General features: G+C 31.8%; 1 protein-coding gene and 1 long non-coding RNA gene across 4 annotated transcripts in view; both read left to right on the top strand.

Annotated features, from left to right (window-relative positions):
* The window catches only part of stac (C2 and C2B_Munc13-like domain-containing protein staccato), a 197,861-nt gene that overhangs the window by 81,999 nt on the left and 92,155 nt on the right, over nt 1–23,707 (top strand). For all 3 annotated transcript variants that reach the window (XM_075291047.1, XM_075291049.1, XM_075291050.1), the window contains one exon: nt 23,318–23,658. In XM_075291047.1, the coding sequence (XP_075147162.1) occupies nt 23,318–23,658 (341 nt within the window). The remainder of the gene's footprint in view (nt 1–23,317; nt 23,659–23,707) is intronic.
* Nucleotides 18,048–18,717, top strand: LOC142221340 (uncharacterized). The gene is made up of 3 exons (XR_012717996.1): nt 18,048–18,195; nt 18,292–18,533; nt 18,615–18,717. It is a non-coding gene; the product is annotated as an uncharacterized LOC142221340 (long non-coding RNA).

The following is a 23,707-nucleotide window of genomic DNA, read 5'->3' as shown; positions in this document are numbered from 1 at the left end:
AGATATAACAAAATTCTTCCAAATTCATCTGGAATTGAATTTTAATTTTTTACATAGAATAATAAAAATTTCAAAACACTTTCAATTTCAACATATTTTCCTAAATATTCTTAATAACTTTTTTCTGAACTACCGATAAAATATTAATAACTCTCATTTAAAAGGTTTAATAAACAAACACCAATATGTCTCAAAAATCCAAAATATTCCATGCCTTTATATTCCCTTGTTGCATGCCTGCTTAAAAGATGCAACAACCCATGCCAACGCCAACTGTACAACTGAAGCATGCCAAACAAAACCAAGCAAAACCAAAACATTGCTACAACAACAAAAACACATGTGCCTTTATTGAAAACAACACCTCATCCAGCCAAATAAACCATCCGCGAATAAGAAACACACACAAACCACTAAATGAACAAAAATAAAAACAACCCCACGCTCATGTATACACAACAAAACTCAAGTAACATCATCTTTACATTAATCACATTCCACAATGCCGATAAAGATCTCTGTACTATGCATTATTTCATCGCATCTGCTGACAATTTACTCTAAGAATAATATTCGTAAAGGCACACCAGTTTATGAACGATGAAACGTTTCACTTAAAATTTGCAAAATTTTCATGAAATGTTATCTACCATTTTTGACGAAAATGTCTATAAATTTAATTACATGTGAACTAAAAATATTTCATTGGGTAATTTTTTACCAACAATTATTAACTATAGGAATTGTCAGTAAGAAATTGCTATCCACTTTCAAGTTCATTTTTCGTAGAAAAATATTTTCTCATACAAAAAAATCTTATAGTAAATTGCACTTATTATTTAGAAATAACTTTACATTTCGCAAGTAGTTTTATAGCATGACAAACGAATTTTTAACTACCAGTTAAGAAATTTTTTAAGGAAATTTCCATCGTATTTTGTAGGCTATGAACTAAACGATTGCTACTTAGAATTTGTAAAATTTCCTTTCGAGTAGTTAATTTTCGTTGAAGATACGAAAAATGAACTAAAATTCTGGAAAATTATTGTAAAAATCTTCTTAAATTTACGAGACACTTTTTTTTCTGTGTGTCTATAAGTCCATATATATTTTCAGTGTATTCATGATCTTTCCATAAATACCTTATAAACACGGTAATAAAATTAATAGTGATCTCTGCGACTAGTTATTGAATTATTACAAAAACTCTGGAGAGCATAAATTAATTTTTGTTTTAGTTTGTTTACACTTTCATCCAGGAAACAGAAAAGTTATGGCATGATACAGAAAATTTCTCTTGCATGATATAAAAAAATAGGGTTTGGTCTATTCGTTCTAATATTAGGGCTGTTTTCTTTTTGCACTGGATGCCACATTTGTATGGACTATTCAGAACATCGTTGCGTTGGTGTTCTATCCAGAACATCTCATCAGTGCAAGTCGCGCCGATGTTGCCAGATTGTAAAGGGTGATTCTTTTGAGGTTAGGATTTTCATGCATTAGTATTTGACAGATCACGTGGGATTTCAGACATGGTGTCAAAGAGAAAGATGCTCAGTATGCTTTGACATTTCATCATGAATAGACTTACTAACGAGCAACGCTTGCAAATCATTGAATTTTATTACCAAAATCAGTGGCAGAAAATCCGCTTTTTTATCGACAAATTTTGTTCAGCGATGAGGCTCATTTCTGGTTGAATGGCTACGTAAATAAGCAAAATTGCCGCATTTGGAGTGAAGAGCAACCAGAAGCCGTTCAAGAACTGCCCATGCATCCCGAAAAATGCACTGTTTGGTGTGGTTTGTACGCTGGTGGAATCATTGGACCGTATTTTTTCAAAGATGCTGTTGGACGCAACGTTACGGTGAATGGCGATCGCTATCGTTCGATGCTAACAAACTTTTTGTTGCCAAAAATGGAAGAACTGAACTTGGTTGACATGTGGTTTCAACAAGATGGCGCTACATGCCACACAGCTCGCGATTCTATGGCCATTTTGAGGGAAAACTTCGGAGAACAATTCATCTCAAGAAATGGACCGGTAAGTTGGCCACCAAGATCATGCGATTTGACGCCTTTAGACTATTTTTTGTGGGGCTACGTCAAGTCTAAAGTCTACAGAAATAAGCCAGCAACTATTCCAGCTTTGGAAGACAACATTTCCGAAGAAATTCGGGCTATTCCGGCCGAAATGCTCGAAAAAGTTGCCCAAAATTGGACTTTCCGAATGGACCACCTAAGACGCAGCCGCGGTCAACATTTAAATGAAATTATCTTCAAAAAGTAAATGTCATGGACCAATCTAACGTTTCAAATAAAGAACCGATGAGATTTTGCAAATTTTATGCGTTTTTTTAAAAAAAAAAGTTATCAAGCTCTTAACAAATCACCCTTTATTTGGACAAAGTGACGCTTCTTCGATTCACAATAGCAATTTATTGTGACTATTTTATCGAAAAACATGAAATTCAAAGTGATACAGTGTCAGAAATAATCGCAGCAGTAAATATTTATTACTAATTGAAGCATTTCACACATTAAAAATGCAAGATTTCACTTCTTTTCTGTGATTGTTTTTAAACAGCTGATGACAGTGTTGCATATTTGTGGAGATGTCCTGGATAAACGAGTACTCTGTTTTCTTTTAGTCCTTAACGGCTTAGCATATCCAGTGCTAAAAGAAAACAGCCCTATTATGGTATATATTTACCCTGCCTAATGACGAGCTCGTATTTGGAGGGGTAAGATAAATTAAATAATTTTTTCTTTTGAATTTCGCCGGACGATCAGATGTTAGTTAATCATACTATGTTTTCTGTTTCGCTAGAAAAATGCTAAAGTATCATAACAACTACATAAATACAAAAAGGTCGAAAGATAGATAAGACAGGATAGTTTTCTTTTTTCACATTGAATACATCGCCGGGTATATGTTACCAGTGGTGCCTCTGGAACAAGCGGTGTCACCAAATGGAATTGCGTCTGGTTAATACGTTCTTGACTTCAAAGAGATGCGTTAAAATCTGCTACCAATGGTGCCGCTGGAACTTGCGGTTTCACCAAGAAAAAAGTAATCACGATCTGACACAGCACTCAAATTCAATTATTGCTGGATACCAGTGGTGCCGCTGGAACAAGCGGTGTCACCAAAAAAAAATCAATTCACTTTCTGCCACGACGTTTGTAAATTTTTATTACAAGCTGATACACTCCAAATTGCACAGAAAAAAAAGTGTCTTGTAAATTTAAGGACCATTTTAACTTTCATATAGTTCAACAAATTTACTGTAATATAGTTCATTTTTCGTAACCACAACGAAAATTAATTTAGCTAAAGGAAAACTTATAAAAATTCAGTAAATGTTTTTTAGTTCACTAACTACGAAATGGGAAGGATTTGTCCTTAAATAAATTTCCAACACAGTGGTTAATGCATCGTTGATCCTATTATAAAAATACATTGGCAATATAAAAATCTTACTACGAAATGTGGACAATTTACTAAGAAAAAATTTTGTATGGAAAAAAAATTTTGTAGTAAAATTTAACTTAACGACATTACCGATTCGTACGATGGCTACCTACAGATTATTTCCCTTTTTATTATTATTATATGTTGGAGTGTTTTTCCTCACATTGAAAATTTTAGATAAAGTATAATAAAAAGTAGTTAATATAATCCTTGACGGGTGTATATAATTTTTTAGAGATTCCTCATAGATTTGGTATACATTTAACCTTAACTTATAGATAGAATTCCAACTAATCAATAAACGTGCTACTGGAAAATGTGAGTGCATCATGTGAGGGAGTTTTTAGAGACATTTTGTGTATATCTCGTTTGATTGTTTGTGTTTGTTATTGCGTCATTTATGCTGTTGTTGGTTGTTTTGATGCTAGAGACAATGGAATGTTCCTTGTGTGTTGTTGGTATCTTTTGTGGTGAGAGTTGTTTTCTTGCAATAGCGAGATCAGAAAGGGATCGTGTGTGTGTGTGGAGTTGTTTTTCTTTACGGCAGCTATGTATCCGTTATGACTATTTGTGTCTTTGAGTTTTATTGTTGCATTCAGTTATGTTGATGCATTTATGAAGTGCACACGTGGATTTAATTTTGCAAAATTGTACGTGCGGTATTGGTGTTTATTAATGAAAATACATTTATTCGGAACATTTTAGAAACTGAGAAGTGAATGATGTGATGTTAGAGTAATCAAAAACGCTTTTTATTGATAAAAAACAAACAACAGATTAAGGAACTGTATATTTCTGTTAATAGTTTAAAATTAGTGCGAATTTTTATTGATTTACATAAAAAATATACAACATGTGTGGTAATAGGATGATCTATATTTGTTATACATCTGGATCACAGGTTGGAGATGCAACCATTTTTTTTTAATATATATTTTTTATGTTACAGCAATTCCTACAAGTGAGTACTAAATTCGAGTTTAGCCGCTAAAATTAAAAATAAATCACTAAGAAAAGTATAAAATTATACGTCTTCGATACAAATTTAAATATAACTTGATGGAAAATAGCCCAAACCAAGTTTTTTATAAAGATTATTTTTTTATAATGGATTATTAAAGAAACTTATAATGAAAATTGCGATTTTAGCCTCTAAACTCGAACTTAATATACACCTTAAATACTAAATGCTATACTGACAAGTGGAAATTATGTCTAATTTTATAATATTTTTTATTTCAAATATATTCTGAGAATAATTTCAAAACCGTCCATTAGTCCATGGATATGATTCCAATAATGTACCTACTGGATGGATTTTTCAATGTGGTAAGTTTTTCTATAAACGGTATTTTGTCCGTTTTTAATAAAACCAAAATTTAAATTTATTAAAAATAACTTTTTTCACTTGCAGGTAGACAGGTCTTGTAATGGTAATTTTTTTTGTTGAATATTCTTACTGTTTAATGCTAATTAAGCTGATATTCTTATTGGATTTAGGAAATACTCTTGAAAACCGTAAGATAAAAATCAATATGAACGATAGAATTTGATAATATTTTTCTTATATTTTGTATAACTTTGCAATTTCAAATGCTTATAAGACAAATCCGCCCAACAAAAGATAGCCAAAATCGATGAAATTGGACAATTCAATTGAATATAGCATTTTATGCCACATATATCTTTCATATGGATAGAAAACATGGAAATATAAATTAATTAGTTTAGTCCTAATAACATAGAATATTACTCTTTTGAAGAAGCAATTACTAACTACCGACAAGTAACTGCATCCAACGTTCTAATAAAAATATTTCCTTTATTGTATATGATAACCCATAGTTTTGTGTAATTTAATAATAATTTTTTGAAATAAAATACTGGTGGTAATAGAAAATTTACTTGTTTTGTACGAAAAATTTCTTAGTTGTATACAGGCTGTTGTACCTTTGATTCCACAATTTCTCTACTTTTTTGAAAATTATACCGACAAACAGTTTATTTCAAACCAATTTCTTAATACAGGTTTCCCAAAAAATTGTTAATTTTTCCGGATAGCAGGAATATTTTGAATTTGTTTAACTATATTCTTCCCACAGCATAGTAATAATGAACTTAAATACGATGCAATACATGAACTAATTTATAAGAAAATCATGAACTTATCTAGATGAAAAAAATCTTTGGCGCCAAATCATGGTCATTCTTACTATGGGTTAGTTCATTTTTCATAAAAAATAGTAAACTTTTTTTTCGGTGTGCTTATAGTCAGTCTTGCATTTATATTATGGAAAAATTATTTGTTCACTGGCAACTTTCACAATTTTTATAAAATCCAGTAGTTCTTCACAATGCAATTGTCTAAATGTTATGCTTATTATTATTTCCTTTTTGGATAAATATAAAGTCTATTTCGCAAATTGCGAATAAGTTTTTCTCGGATTAAAGCATATGATGTCTTATTTCGTCTGCGGCAAGAATTCAACCGTTTTCTTTGATGTACCACACTTGAATGTCAGTTAACGTTCTGCTTTTTTTCTTATTTGGTCCTTTTTTTTGAAAAAAATACAATATGCCGTTTTTCGAAACATCTGGAATATTCTTTTTCTTTCAATTGCATTCCCCAAATTTTACCGTTTTTTTTGCAGAACTAAAATGATTCGCCGGCGCTCGGTCTCGCTAAATGAAAGCGATCCTTTAGAGTACATTAGTTAAATGAACTAAAAGACGGAAAAAAATTATACACAAATTAAACATAGAGATTTACTAAATTTGTATTTCTCACAAAATAGTTCATTATTTCTTCAAATTTGTAAATTTTACTTAATTAAACTGTGTTAGAAAAGCAGATGTCACGCCGATTTCACAAAAATAAGTAAATAATTTTCGACAAATTCAAGAAAATTTATTCGACATAATTCATTTTTTTCACTTGTTAAAGAAAATTTCCAAGTTAGGTTAGGTTAGTACCATACGAAGTTCATGATGGGCTCATTATTGGTAAAATTTGCAAATGTTAAGAAATTCTGAACTATTTTGGGGGAGACACGAATTTAGTTCATCTTTATGCTTCATTTGTGTATAATTTTTTTCCTCTTTTTTAGTTAATTTAACTAACGTACGCAAAAAATTCTTAAAGTCATGGAAACTTTCTTAAAACATAATAATTCCATGAACTAAAATAGAATTAAATCGGCTTTAGTGAAATATGGGGTTCACTTTTTTTGAGTGTTCCGAGCGAAACAAGCTATCGACTTGAAATTTGGCATACGCAAATGGGCCATACCGGACCAATTCTACGTATAGCCCCCATATAAACCGACCCCTAGATTTACCTTGCGGAGGAGCAAAATTCATCCGATCCGGTTGAAATTTGGTAAGTGGAGTAAGTATATGGTCTCTAACAATCATGCAAAAATTGGTCCACATCGGTACATAATTATATATAGCCCCCATATAAACCGATCCCCAAATTTGACCTCCGGAGCCTCTTGGAGGAGCAAAATTCATCTGATCCGGTTGAAATTTGGTACGACGAGTTAGTATATGGTATCTTACAACCATGCAAAAATTGGTCCATATCCACTAAAAAAAGTGAACCATATATTTCACTAAAGCCGATTTAACTCCCTTTTAGTTCATGGAAATATTACATGTTAAGAAAGTTTCCATAACTTTAATATTTTTTTGTGTACGTTAGTTAAATTGGCTAAAACAGAGGAAAAAATTATACACAAATGAAGCATAAAGATGAACTAAATTCGTGTCTCCCACAATATAGTTCAGAATTTCTTAAATTTTACCAATATTTCGCCCATCTTGAACTTCGTATGGCACTAAAGACATTCTTGCAATTTTTAACTCCAATTTTTTTCTTCAAATTATAAAATTTTCTTTAACAAGTGAAAAAAAAAAATTAATTATGTCTACACTCAAAAAAAGTGAACGCTATATTTCACTAAAGCTGATTTAATTCTAGTTTAGTTCATAGAATTTTTACGTTTTAAGAAAGTTTCCATGAATTTAATAATTTTTTGCGTACGTTAGTTAAATTAACTACAACAAAGGAGAAAATTATACACAAATGAAGCATAAAGATTTACTAAATTCGTACTTCTCGCAAAATAGTTCATTATTTCTTTAAATTTGTAAATTCTACTAAAAATGCACTCATCTTGAACTTCGTATGTCACTAAAGACATTCTTGCAATTTTGAACTCCAATTTTTTCCTTCAAACTGCAAAATTTTCTTTAACAAGTGAAAAAAAATTAATTATGTCTAATAAATTTTCTTGAATTTGTCGAAAAATGTTTACCTATTTTTGTGATATCGGCGTAATGTCAGCGTTTGTAATAGTGTTTAGTTAAAATTTTCTAAAAATAATATAAATTTTCCAAAATTAACCAAAAATGTTCTTCATGGTGGGTTCACTGTTTTTTTCAGTGTAATAAATTTTCTTGAACTTGTCAGGGTTTGTAATACTGTTTAGTTAAAATTTTCTAAAAATAATCGAAATTTTCTAAAATTAACCAACATTTTTCTCCCAAATAAACCGATCCCCAGATTTGACCTCAAAACACGGCTGCCACTCGAACCAAAAAAAATTACCAAAATTTGGAGTAAATTCTACCAAAAAAATATTTTAAAAAATCTTCTATGGAAAATTTTGTCAAAATTTTATTTGTATAGAAAATTTTGTAAAAATTAGAAAATTTTTGCCAAAATTTTATTTCTAAAGAAAGTTTTGTCAAGATTTTACTTCTATAGAAAATGTTACTAAAATTTTATTTCTATAGAAAATGTTGCCAAAATTTTATTTCTATAGAAAATTTTCCAAACTTTTATTTCTATAGAAAATTTTGCCAATTTTTTTTTTCTATAGAAAATTTTGCCAAAATTGTATTTTTATAGAAAGTTTTGCCAAAATGTTATTTCTAAAGATTTTTTTTCTGTAGAAAATTGTGTCAAAATTTTATTTTTATAGAAAATTTTCCAAACTTTTATTTCTATAGAAAATTTTGCCAATTTTATTTTTTCTATAGAAAATTTTGCCAAACTTGTATTTTTATAGAAAGTTTTGCCAAAATGTTATTTCTAAAGATTTTTTTTCTGTAGAAAATTGTGTCAAAATTTTATTTTTATAGGGAATTTTGTCAAAATTTTATTGCTATAGAAAATTTTTAGGGAGATATTTTCTGCCAAATCTACCAAAACAGAGTTCTACCAATTTTACCAACTGTGGTAACCGTGCCTCGGAAACCTCTTGGAGGAACAAAATTCATCCGATTCGGTTGAAATTTGGTACATTGTGCTAGTATGGACCATGCAAAAATTGGTCCATATCGGTCTATAGTTACATATAGCCCACAGATAAATCGATCGCCATTCACGCAAAAAAATTGTCTATATCGGTTCATAAGCATATAGCCCCCATATTTAAATTCTGGCTCGTAATTGTAGACTTTTCCTATATATACCGGTCAAGAACTGAATTACATATATATACAATTTAGAAGACGATGTTAAGAAGGTTTAAGATACCTCGGCAAGTGTCACCGAAGCCCAAGTAAAACTAAATTATACCATATATCAAAATGCAGAACAAAAACAGGTACATTTTTTCAATTACACTTCCTTTTTTTGCGTTCACATAAAACCACGTGCCACTTCTGAATAAATAAATTAACACAAAACACAGTAATTCCGTCCATTCCAAGAAACAAACAACATACGTCTGACGTGCAAAATGAAAATCGTGTGTAACTGCTCATATTTTTATAAAATCTTTTCGCTGCAAAAAAGTTAAAAAAATAAATGGTCACGAAAAAAATTTACATGGTCTTTATGGCCATGTAATGGTTCTAGACATATCTATACGTAATTTATAAAAATACTTTTTTCCCTGCAAAAAAGTAAAAAATAGAATGGTCAGGTATATGATTTCCCTGACCATGTATGTTAATGGTCTCAAATTTTATCATTTAAATGATAACATAGAACATGTTTGCGGCATTTGAGAACCATTTAAATGCTTATTGCAAGCAAACATTTTTGTACCCACCACCATAGAATGGTTACGGGGGTATAACAAGTTTGTCATTCTGTTTGTAACACATCGAAATATCGATTTCCGACTATATAAAAAATATATATTCTTGGGAGAAATTCTAAGACGATATAACCATGTCCGTCTGTCTGTCTATCTGTATGTTGTAATCACGCTACAGTCTTCAATAATGAAGCAATCGTGCTGAAATTTTGCACAAACTCTTTTGTCTTTTGTCTGCAAGCAGGTCAAGTTCGAAGATGGGCTATATCGGTCCAGGTTTTGATATAGTCCCCATATAAACCGACCTCCCGATTTGGGGTCTTGGGCTTCTAGAAATCGTAGTTTTTATCCAATTTGCCTGAAATTGGAAATCTAGAGGTATTTTATGACCATAAAGAGGTGTGCCAAAAATGGTGAGTGTCGGTCCATGTTTTGGTATAGCCCCCATATAGACCGATCTTCCGATTTTACTTCTTGGGCTTATAGAAACAGTAGTTTTTACCCAATTTGTCTTAAATTGGAAATCTAGAGGTATTTTAGGACCATAAAGAGGTGTGCTGAAAATAGTGAGTATCGGTCCATGTTTTGGTATAGCCCCCATATAGACCGATCTCCCGATTTTACTTCTTGGACTTATAGAAACAGTAGTTTTTATCCAATTTGCCTGAAATTGGAAATTGGACCATAAAGAGGCGTGCCAAAAATTGTGAGTATCGGTCCATGTTTTGGTATAGCCACCATATAGACCGATCTCCCGATTTTACTTCTTGGGCTTATAGAAACCGTAGTTTTTATCCAATTTGCCTGAAATTGGAAATTGGACCATAAAGAGGTGTGCCAAAAATTGTTAGTATCGGCCCATGTTTTGGCATAGCCCCCATATAGACCGATCACCCGATTTTACTTCTTGGGCTTATAGAAACCGTAGATTTTATCCAATTTGCCTGAAATTGGAAATCTATAGGTATTTTAGGACCATAAAGAGGTGTGCCGAAAATGGTGATGGACCGGTCCATATTTGCTTGCACACTTACAAGAGATGTTAATGATTCCTCTAAAACTCAAACAAAAATGGTTCTTATAAATCCAGAATCTGATATAGTCTTCATTGGTAAAATCTTTAAATTTATCTTCGGGAAGTGTACTGGTTGAACTGCTCTGCTTGATCTGTCCTCAAATCCCCCTGAAATTCCAAAGGAAACCCCAATATTTGATTCATGGTGGTGGGTATTTAAGATTCGGCCCGGCCAAACTTACTGCTGTATATACTTGTTCTCGGCTAAAAATTCTTTTCACAAAAACAAAATACATGGTTTTCGCGACAATTACGTGCTCTACATAATTATTAAATGGATGCGGCAACCATGTCCAAACATGTTTTTTTGTGCGTGAACCTTTCGAGATATTTTTCTGTGGCATGCACAACGAGTCTTTTAGTAAAATTTACAATTGAGCTTAAGCGATGGCTTACATCAATGATCGATTTTTAAAAGCTAGAGGAATATCTTAAAAAAACACATAAAATTCAGAGAAATTCATGACATCTTTATTTTAATGTTGACCGCGACTGCGCCTCAAATGCTCCATATGCTTAGCAAATATTTGGCGCACTCTTTGCAACATTTCGATCAGTATCTCAGGAATAAATGTTGTCTTCCAATGTGTCAATTGTGTCACAAACAATAGCCAGAAGGCGTTAAATCACACGATCTAGGCGGCCAATTGAACGGTCCATGAACATGAAATAATATGTACTCGTTCGGGAAAATCATGTACCTGTCCTTCCTGATCATTTAATTTATTTGACTTTTTGCAGGGGAAATTCTTATTGTTGGAATTGAACCAAAATAAAAAAACTCTTTTCATCGGCGTCCTTTGTGGAAAGACAACACAAAAAAAAAACAACACTGCATATTTTTATACACTCTATTCTGGTTCAATTTCCAAAATAAGTAATTATTCCATATTTACTTTGGACCCTCAAACAAGCAAAAAAATGAATAAATCACACTTATTCCTGGAGTCGCCCTCGCCGTCGCTTTTCGTCAGTCACCACTAATTGGTATTCCGTTCGTCGATATATTCTGCTATCGAAGAAAATCGGTATTCCTGGTGTCGCTTTTTGTTGCCTTTAAATTTACCAGCGACGAGTTTAGTGTTTAATTTTTGAAGAAGTTTTTTAGGCTTTATTAATCGAACAATTGAAAAATAAATGTAAAAAATGGAAATTGGTGAGAGGTAAAGTGACTAATCTTCAACAATTACAAACAAAATGAGGAAAAATCAGTATATATAGCAGTTAAAATTCAGTTTTGCACATCAGCTGATTGTTTTCTTTCACTATGATCCTTGTGCCATTGATTTCAGCGTCGTCGCCATTTTTGTAGTTTTGGAAGCTTTAACTGTCCTCGAATATATATCCACATTTTTTCCGCGTCAAATTAAATATTTTTTCTTGATTTTCCGACTTAGAATTGCGTCAGAAATAAAAATATTTTAAACCGAAAAAAAATACCTAGTTTTTGCTGGGTTACCAAGTAATCTTGTAGTTAATCCTAATCAAAAAGTAATAACCACTTATAAATTGGAATCGCTCCGAACTACATTTGCATGCGCATGTCCTAGGAGAAAAGTACTTCACCCCAGTGGTGGGTTGTTTAAAGGAGTTGGATTCGTGAATTTCTTTAAAATCTTTCTTTTGGGTGTCATGATGACATCCAATGTTTTTCGTTGCCTTATATGTTATAGGAAATTTATATACGAAATTTTAATTTATATACAAAATTTTATACGAAATTTTAAAAAACCTTGCCAATTACAGGAAGTGGCAAATTATGCTCTAAACATGGAATAAAAGTGAGTTGAATAGTTTACTTTCAGGTGCTGAAGTCTCTGTTGGGTTTGTGAATCCATATCTTTGCTGGGAGCAGTCTCCAAAATGGAGCATATTCATCTGCGTTATATATTTTATCTCCACCTAACACCTATTTCATCAACTTGACTGTTTTCGAAATTTTTGCTTAAAATTCTCGACTGTTCAAAGATAACTTAATCACCCTTATTCCTAAAGTCGCCCTCGCCGTCGTTTTTTGTCGCTTTTCGTCAGTCGCCACTAATTGGTATTCCGTTCGTCGATATATTCTGCTATCGAAGAAAATCGGTATTCCTGGTGTCGCTTTTTGTCGCCAACATCGTCGCTTTTTGTCGCCTTTAAATTTACCAGCGACGAGTTTAGTGTTTAATTTTTGAAGAAGTTTTTTAGACTTTATTAATCGAACAATTGAAAAATAAATGTAAAAATGGAAATTGGTAAGAGGTAAAGTGACGAATCTTCAACAATTACAAAAAAATGGCGAAAAAATCAGTACATATAGCAGTTATGGTCATCTCATTCAAATCATAGAAAAGAACCCTGTAAAATTAAAGTAAACGTGTTGATTTTCAATTCCATTTATTTTAGCACCAAAATTAGGTAACAATTGTGTCGAACTTTGATTGATCCTTGGACACATAATGTCAACGTCGTTCCAATTGTATATGCCGGATGTTGTTATTGTCCTAATGTAGATATCTAAATCATTTTCCGAGTCAAATTTATCACATATTTTGATTTTCCAAGTCAACATTGGATTACACACAGCATTAAACGCAAATAATTAAAATTCAGTTTTGCACATCAGCTGATTGTTTTCTTTCACGATGATCCTTGTGCCATTGATCTCAGCGTCGTCGCCATTTTTGTAGTTTTGGAAGCTTTAACTGTCCTCGAATATATATCCACATTTTTTCCGGGTCAAATTAAATATTTTTTCTTGATTTTCCGACTTAGAATTTCGTCAGAATAAAAATATTTTAAACCGAAAAAATTAAAATTCTTTTTTTGCACATCAGCTGATTGTTTTCTAGTGATATCGGCCTTTTATTACCGAGTATTGTAATTGGTACAAAAAGTAATCGTCGTCGTCGCCGTCGCCACTTCGCAGGAATACCAAATGAATGACGAGACGACTTAAAAGCGACAGACGACAAAAAGCGACGGCGAGAGCGACTTCAGGTATAAGGGTGAATAATTTCTCACAACATATATTTAAGCATTTTATACCGTTTCAAAATTTAAATTCTTGCAGACAACTATTGCTAGCAGAAAACTTATCAAATCACCCAATTTTTCCGTGAAAGTTCACCACCGTGGTAACACAATGGACTGAATAGTCTAAGTGAGCTTGAAATATCGGGCTGCCACTATGCCTAACTTAACCTACCTTTCTTTGCTTTTGATAATATTGGACGAACTGCGGTACACAAATTGAGGAAAGGCTCTCAATTTTAGTTTTAGAAATGCGATAGTTTCTAAACAAACGATAAAATAATGAACAACTTCTGCGACACAAACAAACAAAAATTACTGTCCAGTTTATAGAGGAAAAATTAAAATAAAAATGTACTAAAAATTTATATATTTTGAGAATAACAATTATTCGAGCAGTATTTATTATTGTCATTATAAGTTAGTCATTATAACTCACCGCAATGTAATGCAACGTGTAATGACACTTTTACTTCTGGTAATGCAATTTGTAATGAGATGTGGTTACCTAGTGTTATTCCCAAGGTATTTCCAATTAAAGTTTTAATTGAATTTTCAAAAATATTCAATTAAATATTTAACAAAATTTTTAATTAAACCAAAAATCAATGACAAAAAATAATAGTAGAAAATTGTTTTTAATTGGATCAATTAATTTTTTATTTGACTTCGTTGATTGATACATAAATTTCTGGGATTAAAGACATTTCAATTAAAAATAATTGGATCAATTAATTTCTTGTTTGAATCCGTAAATTAGTTTTGTGTATATACTCCAAGTTTTTTAGTTTCTTTTCGTCGTAAACAAGTTGTAAAATTAAATGATCACGAAAAAAAAATTATTTTATGACCATTTATTGGTCGCTCCAAAAAAGCGAAAAAATTGAACGCACTGAAAAAAATATTGTCGTGAGGTCAAAGATTTCATATCTTTAAAATACGATTACAAATTTTGCTTAGCATAGAAGACGCATTTCTCTAAAACAAAGTTATTTTCCTTGTCCAAAAGTCGATAAACTTTTCAATGAAGTCGTATTGTCCTTATAATTAAGTGATTGGACTTAAAAATGGGTATCTTAACATGAAAGAAAAAATTTATAGGCTAAGGTCAACTTGACTTTAATAATTCAGAAAAATTCTTCAAATTTAATGAAATTGTCTTTAAATTTGTTGTCTTTTTGCATCTTGACTACAAAGCAAAAAATCGTTCAAATATAGGACAAATTTTTCAAAACTTTATTTTAAAGAAGTTTTTTACTTCAAACATAGCATAATTTCTACTGGAAGTCGAGTCCCAATTTGGAAAATAAAGTTGCCGTTAACTCGTTTTTAAAGGACTTTGATAGCATATGAAGAAACAAAGCTGAGAAAGCGAAAAATTAAAATTTGCTTCCTAGAAGCAAGTACACAAAACCTAAATTTAAAAGAGAATTGTGTCTTAAAAGTATCCTTACTTGTATTCTCCGCTTCTTTGGCTCGGAATCAATACCAAATTTTTTAAAGTAAAGACAAAATCTTTGGAACCGAGTATGCTTTTTTTTCAGTGTGGTCAGGAAAGACAGGTACACGATTTTCTAGACCATGTAACGGGTTTATTTGCTCCTTATAACAATGAGGTATATCGTTTGTCTAAAATTTCGCCCCAGAGAAAAATATTTTTTTTGTGTATTATTAAATCTTCTTGGTGCATTCTCAAAATGAGGATCTAAAGTGGTTGCCGAAATGTGTTGCCAATTTGTTTCTTTTTTTCGCGCTATATCTAGCGCTTATTTTTTGAAGTCGTTTAGCGGTTTTTAGCCAGGACAAAACTGCGTTGATCTAACCCTTGCTGCCAAAATAAGCTCAATTTAAACATTATAGTAATAGAAAAAACAAGTAAGGAAAGTCTAAAGTCGGGCGGGGCCGACTATATTATACCCTGCACCACTTTGTAGATCTAAATTTTCGATACGCATAGCTACAATGCTAATTCTACTCCCAGTGCAAAATTTCAACTAGATCGGAGTTAAAAATTGGCCTCTGTGGTCATATGAGTGTAAATCGGGCGAAAGCTATATATGGGAGATATATCCAAATCTGAACCGATTTCAACCAAATTTGGCACGTATAGCTACAATGCTAATTCTACTCCCTGTGCAAAATTTCAACTAAATCGGAGCAAAATATTGGCCTCTGTGGTCATTTGAGTGTAAATCGGGCGAAAGCTATATATGGGAGCTATATCTAAATCTGAACCGATTTCAACCAAATTTGGCACGCATAGCTATAATGCTAATTCTACTCCCTGTGCAAAATTTCAACTAAATCGGAGCAAAACCTCTGTGGGCAAATGAGTGTAAATCGGGCGAAAGCTATATATGGGAGCTATATCTAAATCTGAACCGATTTGGCTGATATTTTGCAAGTTTTTCGAGACTCATAAAATATTCGGATGTACGAAATTTGAGGAAGATCGGTTGATATACACGCCAATTATGACCAGATCGTTGAAAAATATATATGGCAGCTATATCTAAATCTAAACCGATTTTTTCCAAAATCAATAGGGATCGTCTTTGAGCCGAAACAGGACCCTATACCAAATTTTAGGACAAGCGGACTAAAACTGCGAGCTGTACTTTGCACACAAAAATACATCAACAGACAGACAGACAGACAGACGGACAGACAGACAGACAGACAGACAGACAGACAGACGGACATCGCTAAATCGACTCAGAATTTAATTCTAAGACGATCGGTATACTAAACGATGGGTCTCAGACTTTTCCTTCTTGGCGTTACATACAAATGCACAAACTTATTATACCCTGTACCACAGTAGTGGTGAAGGGTATAATTACGTTCCAAAATTGTAAATGGACCGTCACAATATGAAAGGGAAACGTTAACGAAAAATTAAAACGGAATGTTCTCGCTTTCGTCACCGGACGTTCACGATTTCGTTTTTCTTTGGCCATTAAAAACTTTAAAATATTCGTTAGACGTTCTTCGGTGGTGCAATGCGCTAACGCGATTGTTAGCGTGTATGGTGCAGACAATCCAGGTTCGAGTCACGGTAGCGGATGTTTTATTTTTATAAATTCCTAACAATTACGTTTTAAGATTATTAACGCTGGTTGTTGTTTTGAGAACGCATGGTGTCAATTTATCGTTGTCAGATTGACACCGTCTTTTCTCAGTTTGACACCACATGTGGCTTGATTCACTTTCACGAACGGATCGTTTTGAAATGACCACGCTGTTGATGATTGTTTCTTTGGAGTTTATGCTTTCTTTAATATAAACTATGATTCCACCACCGTTACCATCTTTGATTTGAAACAAACAATTAAATCCATTTATAATATACAAATTGTTTTCATCATCGGTTATATTTGTTTCTACACTGAAAAAAAAGCATACCCGGTTCCAAAGATTTTGTCTTTACTTTAAAAAATTTGGTATTGATTCCGAGCCAAAGAAGTGGATAATACAAGTAAGGATACTTTTAAGACACAATTCTCTTTTAAAATCGGGTTTTGTGTACTTGCTTCTACACACAAAAAATTATCACCAACATTTTTTGAATTAAACACTTAATTGAATTTGGAAACGGATTCAATTAATATGTTAATTGATTCAATTAAGTATTTAATCAAATCCGAATAAAACCCAATTAAAAAAATGATTGATATTTGTTACGTTTCCAATTAAAATATTAATTGATTCAATCAATTTGTTAATCAATTCGGAAATAATTTTCAATTATAAACGTGATTGAAATTTTTTCCGTTTCCAATTACACATGTGATTGATCCAATCACTTTTGTGATTGAAATTGAATAATTTTGAGCAATGGAAAGAGCGAAAAGAGAACAAGAGAATGGGTATTTATTCAACAATGTATGATTGAGAGATCAGTCTGTAGAAGTAACTTGTAACGAACGGTTGGGTTTTTGTTTTTCGCGTAAATTGAAAAACATGATTGGCGACATTCTGTCTGCTGCATTGAAAATGTGTACATAAATATTTTGAACGCAACAACAAATCATAGCAAAGGTTTGAAATAAATGAAGTGTGCAACAACAAATGGCCACGTGGTAAAGGTTTGAAAAAAATATATGAGAGAACGCATTTGAAATTACCTGTGTTTGTGTTTTGTGGTATTGTAAAAATGGAAAACAATCTACGTTTATTGAAGGTAAGAAATTGTGAAATGTGAATACCGTTTTCCATTGAAGCCTGTTTACATTAAACGGACTAAAATAATATATTTTTTATTCATTTCTTTTAATAAACAATTTTATTTCGTGAAATTGACCAATCAATCCCATCAACTCCATCATTTTATCAAATATGTAAGAATATGTTTGCAATAAAAAAGTGGGTACCGTATTGATCTTTTCAAATTATAATTTTTTTCACTCCTAGTTTTCTTAAAACCAAGAGCGGTATGTGTTTGTTGGAAGATTCACCTTGAAGTTGCGAAGTGGCGTTGGCATTAAATTGTATTTTTGTTTTACCTGCCTTTTTCAGTTTAAACCCAAGTAGAGAGCAGTATATATGATATATAAACTAATGAGCTGAATTATGTAATGGTAAAAAAGTTCTTTCTTTTGGATTTAAAAATATGAAAAATTTCCGAAAATAATAAAAATATGTATTTCCCATTTATATATTTTTTCTATTTTTAGAATTTGCAAAGTATCATCAATATAATACCAAATATTACATTGCTTTCCCATTATTTTTGTCTATGATTGGTTCAAATTTTAATAGACGATTTCAATGTGCGGAAATTTTGGAAAGGAATTGTTACTAAAATTAAATTACCGAGCTCCTTAATACACCTTTTTATGCTAAAAGACTACAACTGCAAAAGAAGATTATAAATCTGCAACCTGGAACTAAGAATTGAACTTGATATTCTATGCAGGTAATGTTTAACAAAATTAACTTTTAATTTAACAAAATTAAATTCGTATTATTCTGTTTACTTTCAGAAAAACTCATTTAGCTTACAGGCTGCTGATTTATTGGAAATCTAGGCGCATCTACATATTAGAAGGAACATGCTAATATGGTTATTATTATAAGGAAGATAATGATATATATAATTTATGTAATTGTATTTGTAAGTTATGTTAGAACAAACCACAAATGACAAGAACCAAATTTATTTGTCTATTGCATAATTCAAAAAATAATAAAATATTAAATATGTTTTATAAGAAACACATATTTTCTTTTATTTCAAATAAAATTAAATACGATTTTGGGGTCGCAATATATAATTTTTTGATTGAAATTTATAGCCAATTTCAATTAATTACTTAATTGAATGAATCAAATAGTTGATTGATTTTTGTCGCGAAATTAATTAAAATTTTAATTGATTCAATTAAAACTGTGATTGAATTTTAAGTTAAAAATCAATCACATTTTTAATTGATTCAATCACACAATTAATTGATTCCGTGACAAAAGTCAATAAAATTTTTAATTGAAAATCGTGTTGGTTTTCAATCAAAATGGGTGATTGATACTATCATTTTCGTGATTGAAGACATTTCAATTAAAAAAATGATTGAATCCGCGATTTTCGTGATTGAAATCAAAAATTTTTTTTTGTGTGTAGGAAGCAAATTTTAATTTTTCGCTTTTTCAGCTTTCTTCATATGCTATCAAAGTCCTTTAAAAACAAGTTAACGACGACTTTATTTTCCAAATTAAGTCTCGACTTCTAGTAGAAATTATGCTGTGTTTCAAGTACAAAACGTCTTTAAAATAAAGTGTTGAAAAACATGTCCTATATTTGAACGATTTTTTGCTTTGTAGTCAAGATGCAAAAAGACAACAAATTTAAAGACAATTTCATTAAATTTAAAGATTTTTTCTAAATTATTAAAGTCAAGTTGACCTTAGCCCAAACATTTTTTCTTTCATGTTATGATATCCATTTTTAAATCAAATCACTTAATTATAAGGACAATACGACTTCATTGAAAAGTTTATTGACATTTGGTCAAGGAAAAAAACTTTATACTAGAGAAATGCGTCTTCTATGCTAAGCTAAATTTGCATTCGTATTTTAAAGACATGAAATCTTTGACCTCACGACAATATTTTTTTCAGTGTAACAATATTATTAGTTTTATCTTATCAATAACATGATTTATTAAAGGTAAAACATTATAAAATTTTTTCTGAGGGATCGTATGTGTATTCATGTAAACGATTGAGAGCGCTAAGTCGGTAAATTCAATTTTAATTTCTTTTAAACTTTCGTAAATTTTGTTTGATGTTTCATTCATTGTTTTTGGTTTATATTAGAGGTGTGCACGTGAGTAATCGTTTACTCAAGCTCACGAACACTCACGACTGAAAAATCATTCTCACGCCCGATATTTTTTGGTAGGACTCACGTTCACGCACACTCACGAAAAGAAAATTTGTACTCACGCACGAAAACGTCGAGACTCACGAGAAATACCGTGACTCACGAAAAATATCGCGACTCATGAATAATTTTATGATTACCGAAATGTCTGAAAACATGAGCATTATTAAAATCGAGAGTGTTATTAAACTCTTAACATCCCAGGTGTCACTAAAATTGTAATTGAATTTAACTCTTAAGCGTTTTATGTTGGTGAGCAGGAATATTTTCGTGAGTGTAATTCGTTACACACGCACACACACGAAGATATTCTTTTCGTGACTCACGCTCACGCACGACATTTTGGTTTGTTAATCACGCTCACGCACACTCACGCTGTTGTCATGAGCGTGACTCACGAACGAATCACGAAAATGTTCGTGAGTCACAACAATTTCGTGTCACGTGCACACCTCTAGTTTATATGTATATGTGTTTATTTATTGTTTGAATTTATTTAGCCTGTAAGATATAAAATTTATTTTAAAGGAAAATGAGTATTTAATTAAACATTTTAAGAAATAAAGTCAATATCACTCTCATTTTTGATTTTGATTGACTTTTCTTTTTCTGCTTTGCGCGCAAAAATTTTTTCTCGGACCCACACAAACTTCCATTTCATTTCTTAAGCTTTGTTTTTGCTAACCATAGGATTCGACGTCTATATGGAGTTAGTTCATCATTCCAATACATACACCCCAAAAAAAATCGCTTCTGTAACATATACCCCAAACATATTTTGCTTCAAGCATATATATTTTCGGGATTGGTGCAAACAAAATATTGTTTGTATTGTTCAAACATATTATGTTTCACCTTAGGGCATAAATTGGTAGTAAAAAATAATTGGTAGTAAATAAAAAACAGGTTGGCTGATAAGTCCCCGGTCTGAGACATAGATGGCGTCGCTAGTATTAAATTATTATTATATTATTTTTATATAGTACCAACCTTCAAATGATTCGTGTCAAAATTTGACGTCTGTAAGTCAATTAGTTTGTGAGACAAAACTTTTGTTATTGTGAAAAAGAATGAAAAAAAGGAATTTCGTGTTTTGATAAAATACTGTTTTCTGAAGGGGAAAAATACGGTGGAAGCAAAAACTTGGCTTGACTCTTCCGGACTCTGCCCCAGGGAAATAAACAATAATTGATTGGTATGCAAAATTCAAGCGTGGTGAAATGAGCACGGAGGACGGTGAACGCAGTGGACGTCCGAAAGAGGTGGTTACCGACGAAAACATCAAAAAAATCCACAAAATGTTTTTGAAGGACCATAAGATGAAGTTGATCGAGATAGCAGAGGCCTTAAAAATATCAAAGGAACGTGTTGGTCATATCATTCATCAATATTTGGATATGCGAAAGTTCTGTGCAAAATGGGTGCCGCGCGAGCTAACATTTGACCAAAAACAACAACGTGTTGATGATTCTGAGCGGTATTTGCAGCTGTTAACTCGTAATACACCCGAGTGTATTACGCTCCATCCATCACTACACTCCTGAGTCCAATCGACAGTCGGCTGATTGGAGAGCGACCGGTGAACCGTCTCCGAAGCGTGGAAAGACTCAAAAGTAGATTTTGGTGTGTCTACGTTCTTTTGCGCTTGCAGATCACAAGAAGAGATGTTGTTGGTAGTGAGAGTGTTGTTTTTTTGTTTTTTCTCATTATACTTATTCGTAGTTGTTGATTGTTAACGTCACTTTCTCTGTTCTTGTTTTGTTTATTCTTTTCATTTAGACTGCTTGCTCAAAGAAATTTTAATATTATTTATTAAATATTTTTCCTTCAGAGAAACGACAAGTATATACCAAAAGTTATTCAATAAAACGACCACCATAGTTTATAAATTTGGTCCGATTTTTTCAATAGCATTTTGCCAAGAAAACACCGTGTATCAAATTTCATTAAAATCGGTTAATAAATGCGACCGGAATCCTGTGAACACCCAATACAAGGACGGACGGACACCAAGGGCTAGATCGTCTCAGGAGGTGATCCTGAGTCGATCGGTATATATTTTATGAGGTCTAAAATCAATATTTCTGGTAGGCACATTTTTTGGCAGATCAAACTTATTATATCCTGACCACCATGTAATTTAGAGTATAAACACACAGATAAAAATAAGTTTGAGAACCAAAAACTTTTGTTGTAAAACCAATAACAAAATTTGTTAATTTTCCTGCAACAAACTAATTTGTCCTTTTAATAACCATTATTACAAAAAAGTTGTCAGCAATCGTTACCATCAGAAGGCAACAAATAATTTGTGTTCTCAATAACATAATTTGTAAGTAATTTGTTGAGCATCCAACAGTACAAAATATTTGTTGTTGAACGTTACGTTTAATCCTCAACAAATATTTTTGAATTTGAACGAAAAAATTTGTATGTGGTTTGTTGGAGTCTATCAATGACCTGTAACCAATTTATTGGTGTATTGACAAAAAATTAAATTGAAATTGACAGAATTATTGCACCAAAATTGCAAAATTGCCGGAACAATTTTGGAGATATTTTGTTACGTACACACAGAGAAGGAATATGCTATTTTTGGATGGGGAACATGTAACATTTGTAAATGTATGACGATTTTAAATTTGAATAGTCCAGGGTCTAGCATGCATTTTGACAACTTTTTTGCCCAGTGATATATATTCTAGTTAATTAGAATTGTAATAACTCTAATGCCGATATTAATATGGTTTTATTAATTATCTCATACAACAAACACATTTAAGAAACAACCAAATTGAAAAATATAAGTTTTTCAGGCATTTATGTTATGCTTTTCTGTATTCTCTGATGAATGAGCTCTTTGCTTGTTATCATACACGTGCATGTGCTCACACTCATTTTTTCTAACGGTATTCTTCGCATACTTCTTTTAGCTTTCGTACATGTTCTCAGCGATGTGCGCGTAACCAGTCTTGTATTTTTGTTTTTGTTTTCATATCGATAGCAGTCAACTATTTTCGCAACAAAACAATTTGTTGAAAATTCAGAATATTTCTATTATTTTCTCTGTCAAGCATCTACAAATACATTTCAACAACAAATGCCTCATATTCAATAGACAAATTTGTTGAGCACCAGCAGATTTTACATACAAATAAAGTTGTTAATATTTATTTGCTGTTATTTTTTTGTGTGCATAGACAAATCTCTATTAAAACTTAAATAATGGATTTTATTAAATTCGCCAACGATATCCACAATACATTTCTCTATGCTTCCAGTGATTATATTTGTATTTTTGTATTTTATATCTGTTTCAGATCGAAGACTTGTACGAAGAGATACTTTTTGAAATAACAAACAATATTGGGTGTGAAGCCAATGATGTATGCAAAGAATCCCTAATTGAATTTGCACAAGAAGCGTTCAAGATACCTAATGCGAAACATCAAGAGATCCTTAAGATGTCAGAGGGAAAAGAGCCACCAAACATTCGGTTGAACGTTGAAATAATTAAGGCAGAAAATTTATTACCAAAAGATTCGAATGGTTTTTCGGATCCTTTTGTTACCATATATTTGGAATCGAAAAGTTCACATCGATATAATTCATCTGTAAAGACTGAAACTTTAAATCCAATTTGGGAAGAGCATTTTTCACTGTAAGTTTGTTCACAGTTACTATGATATTACCAAATTTAGAAGAAAATT

Source organism: Haematobia irritans, chromosome 1, assembly GCF_050003625.1.
Source record: "Haematobia irritans isolate KBUSLIRL chromosome 1, ASM5000362v1, whole genome shotgun sequence".
Taxonomy (NCBI): domain Eukaryota; kingdom Metazoa; phylum Arthropoda; class Insecta; order Diptera; family Muscidae; genus Haematobia; species Haematobia irritans.
Note: the sequence above shows the minus strand (reverse complement) of the source record. Positions and strands in the feature narration are given on the sequence as shown.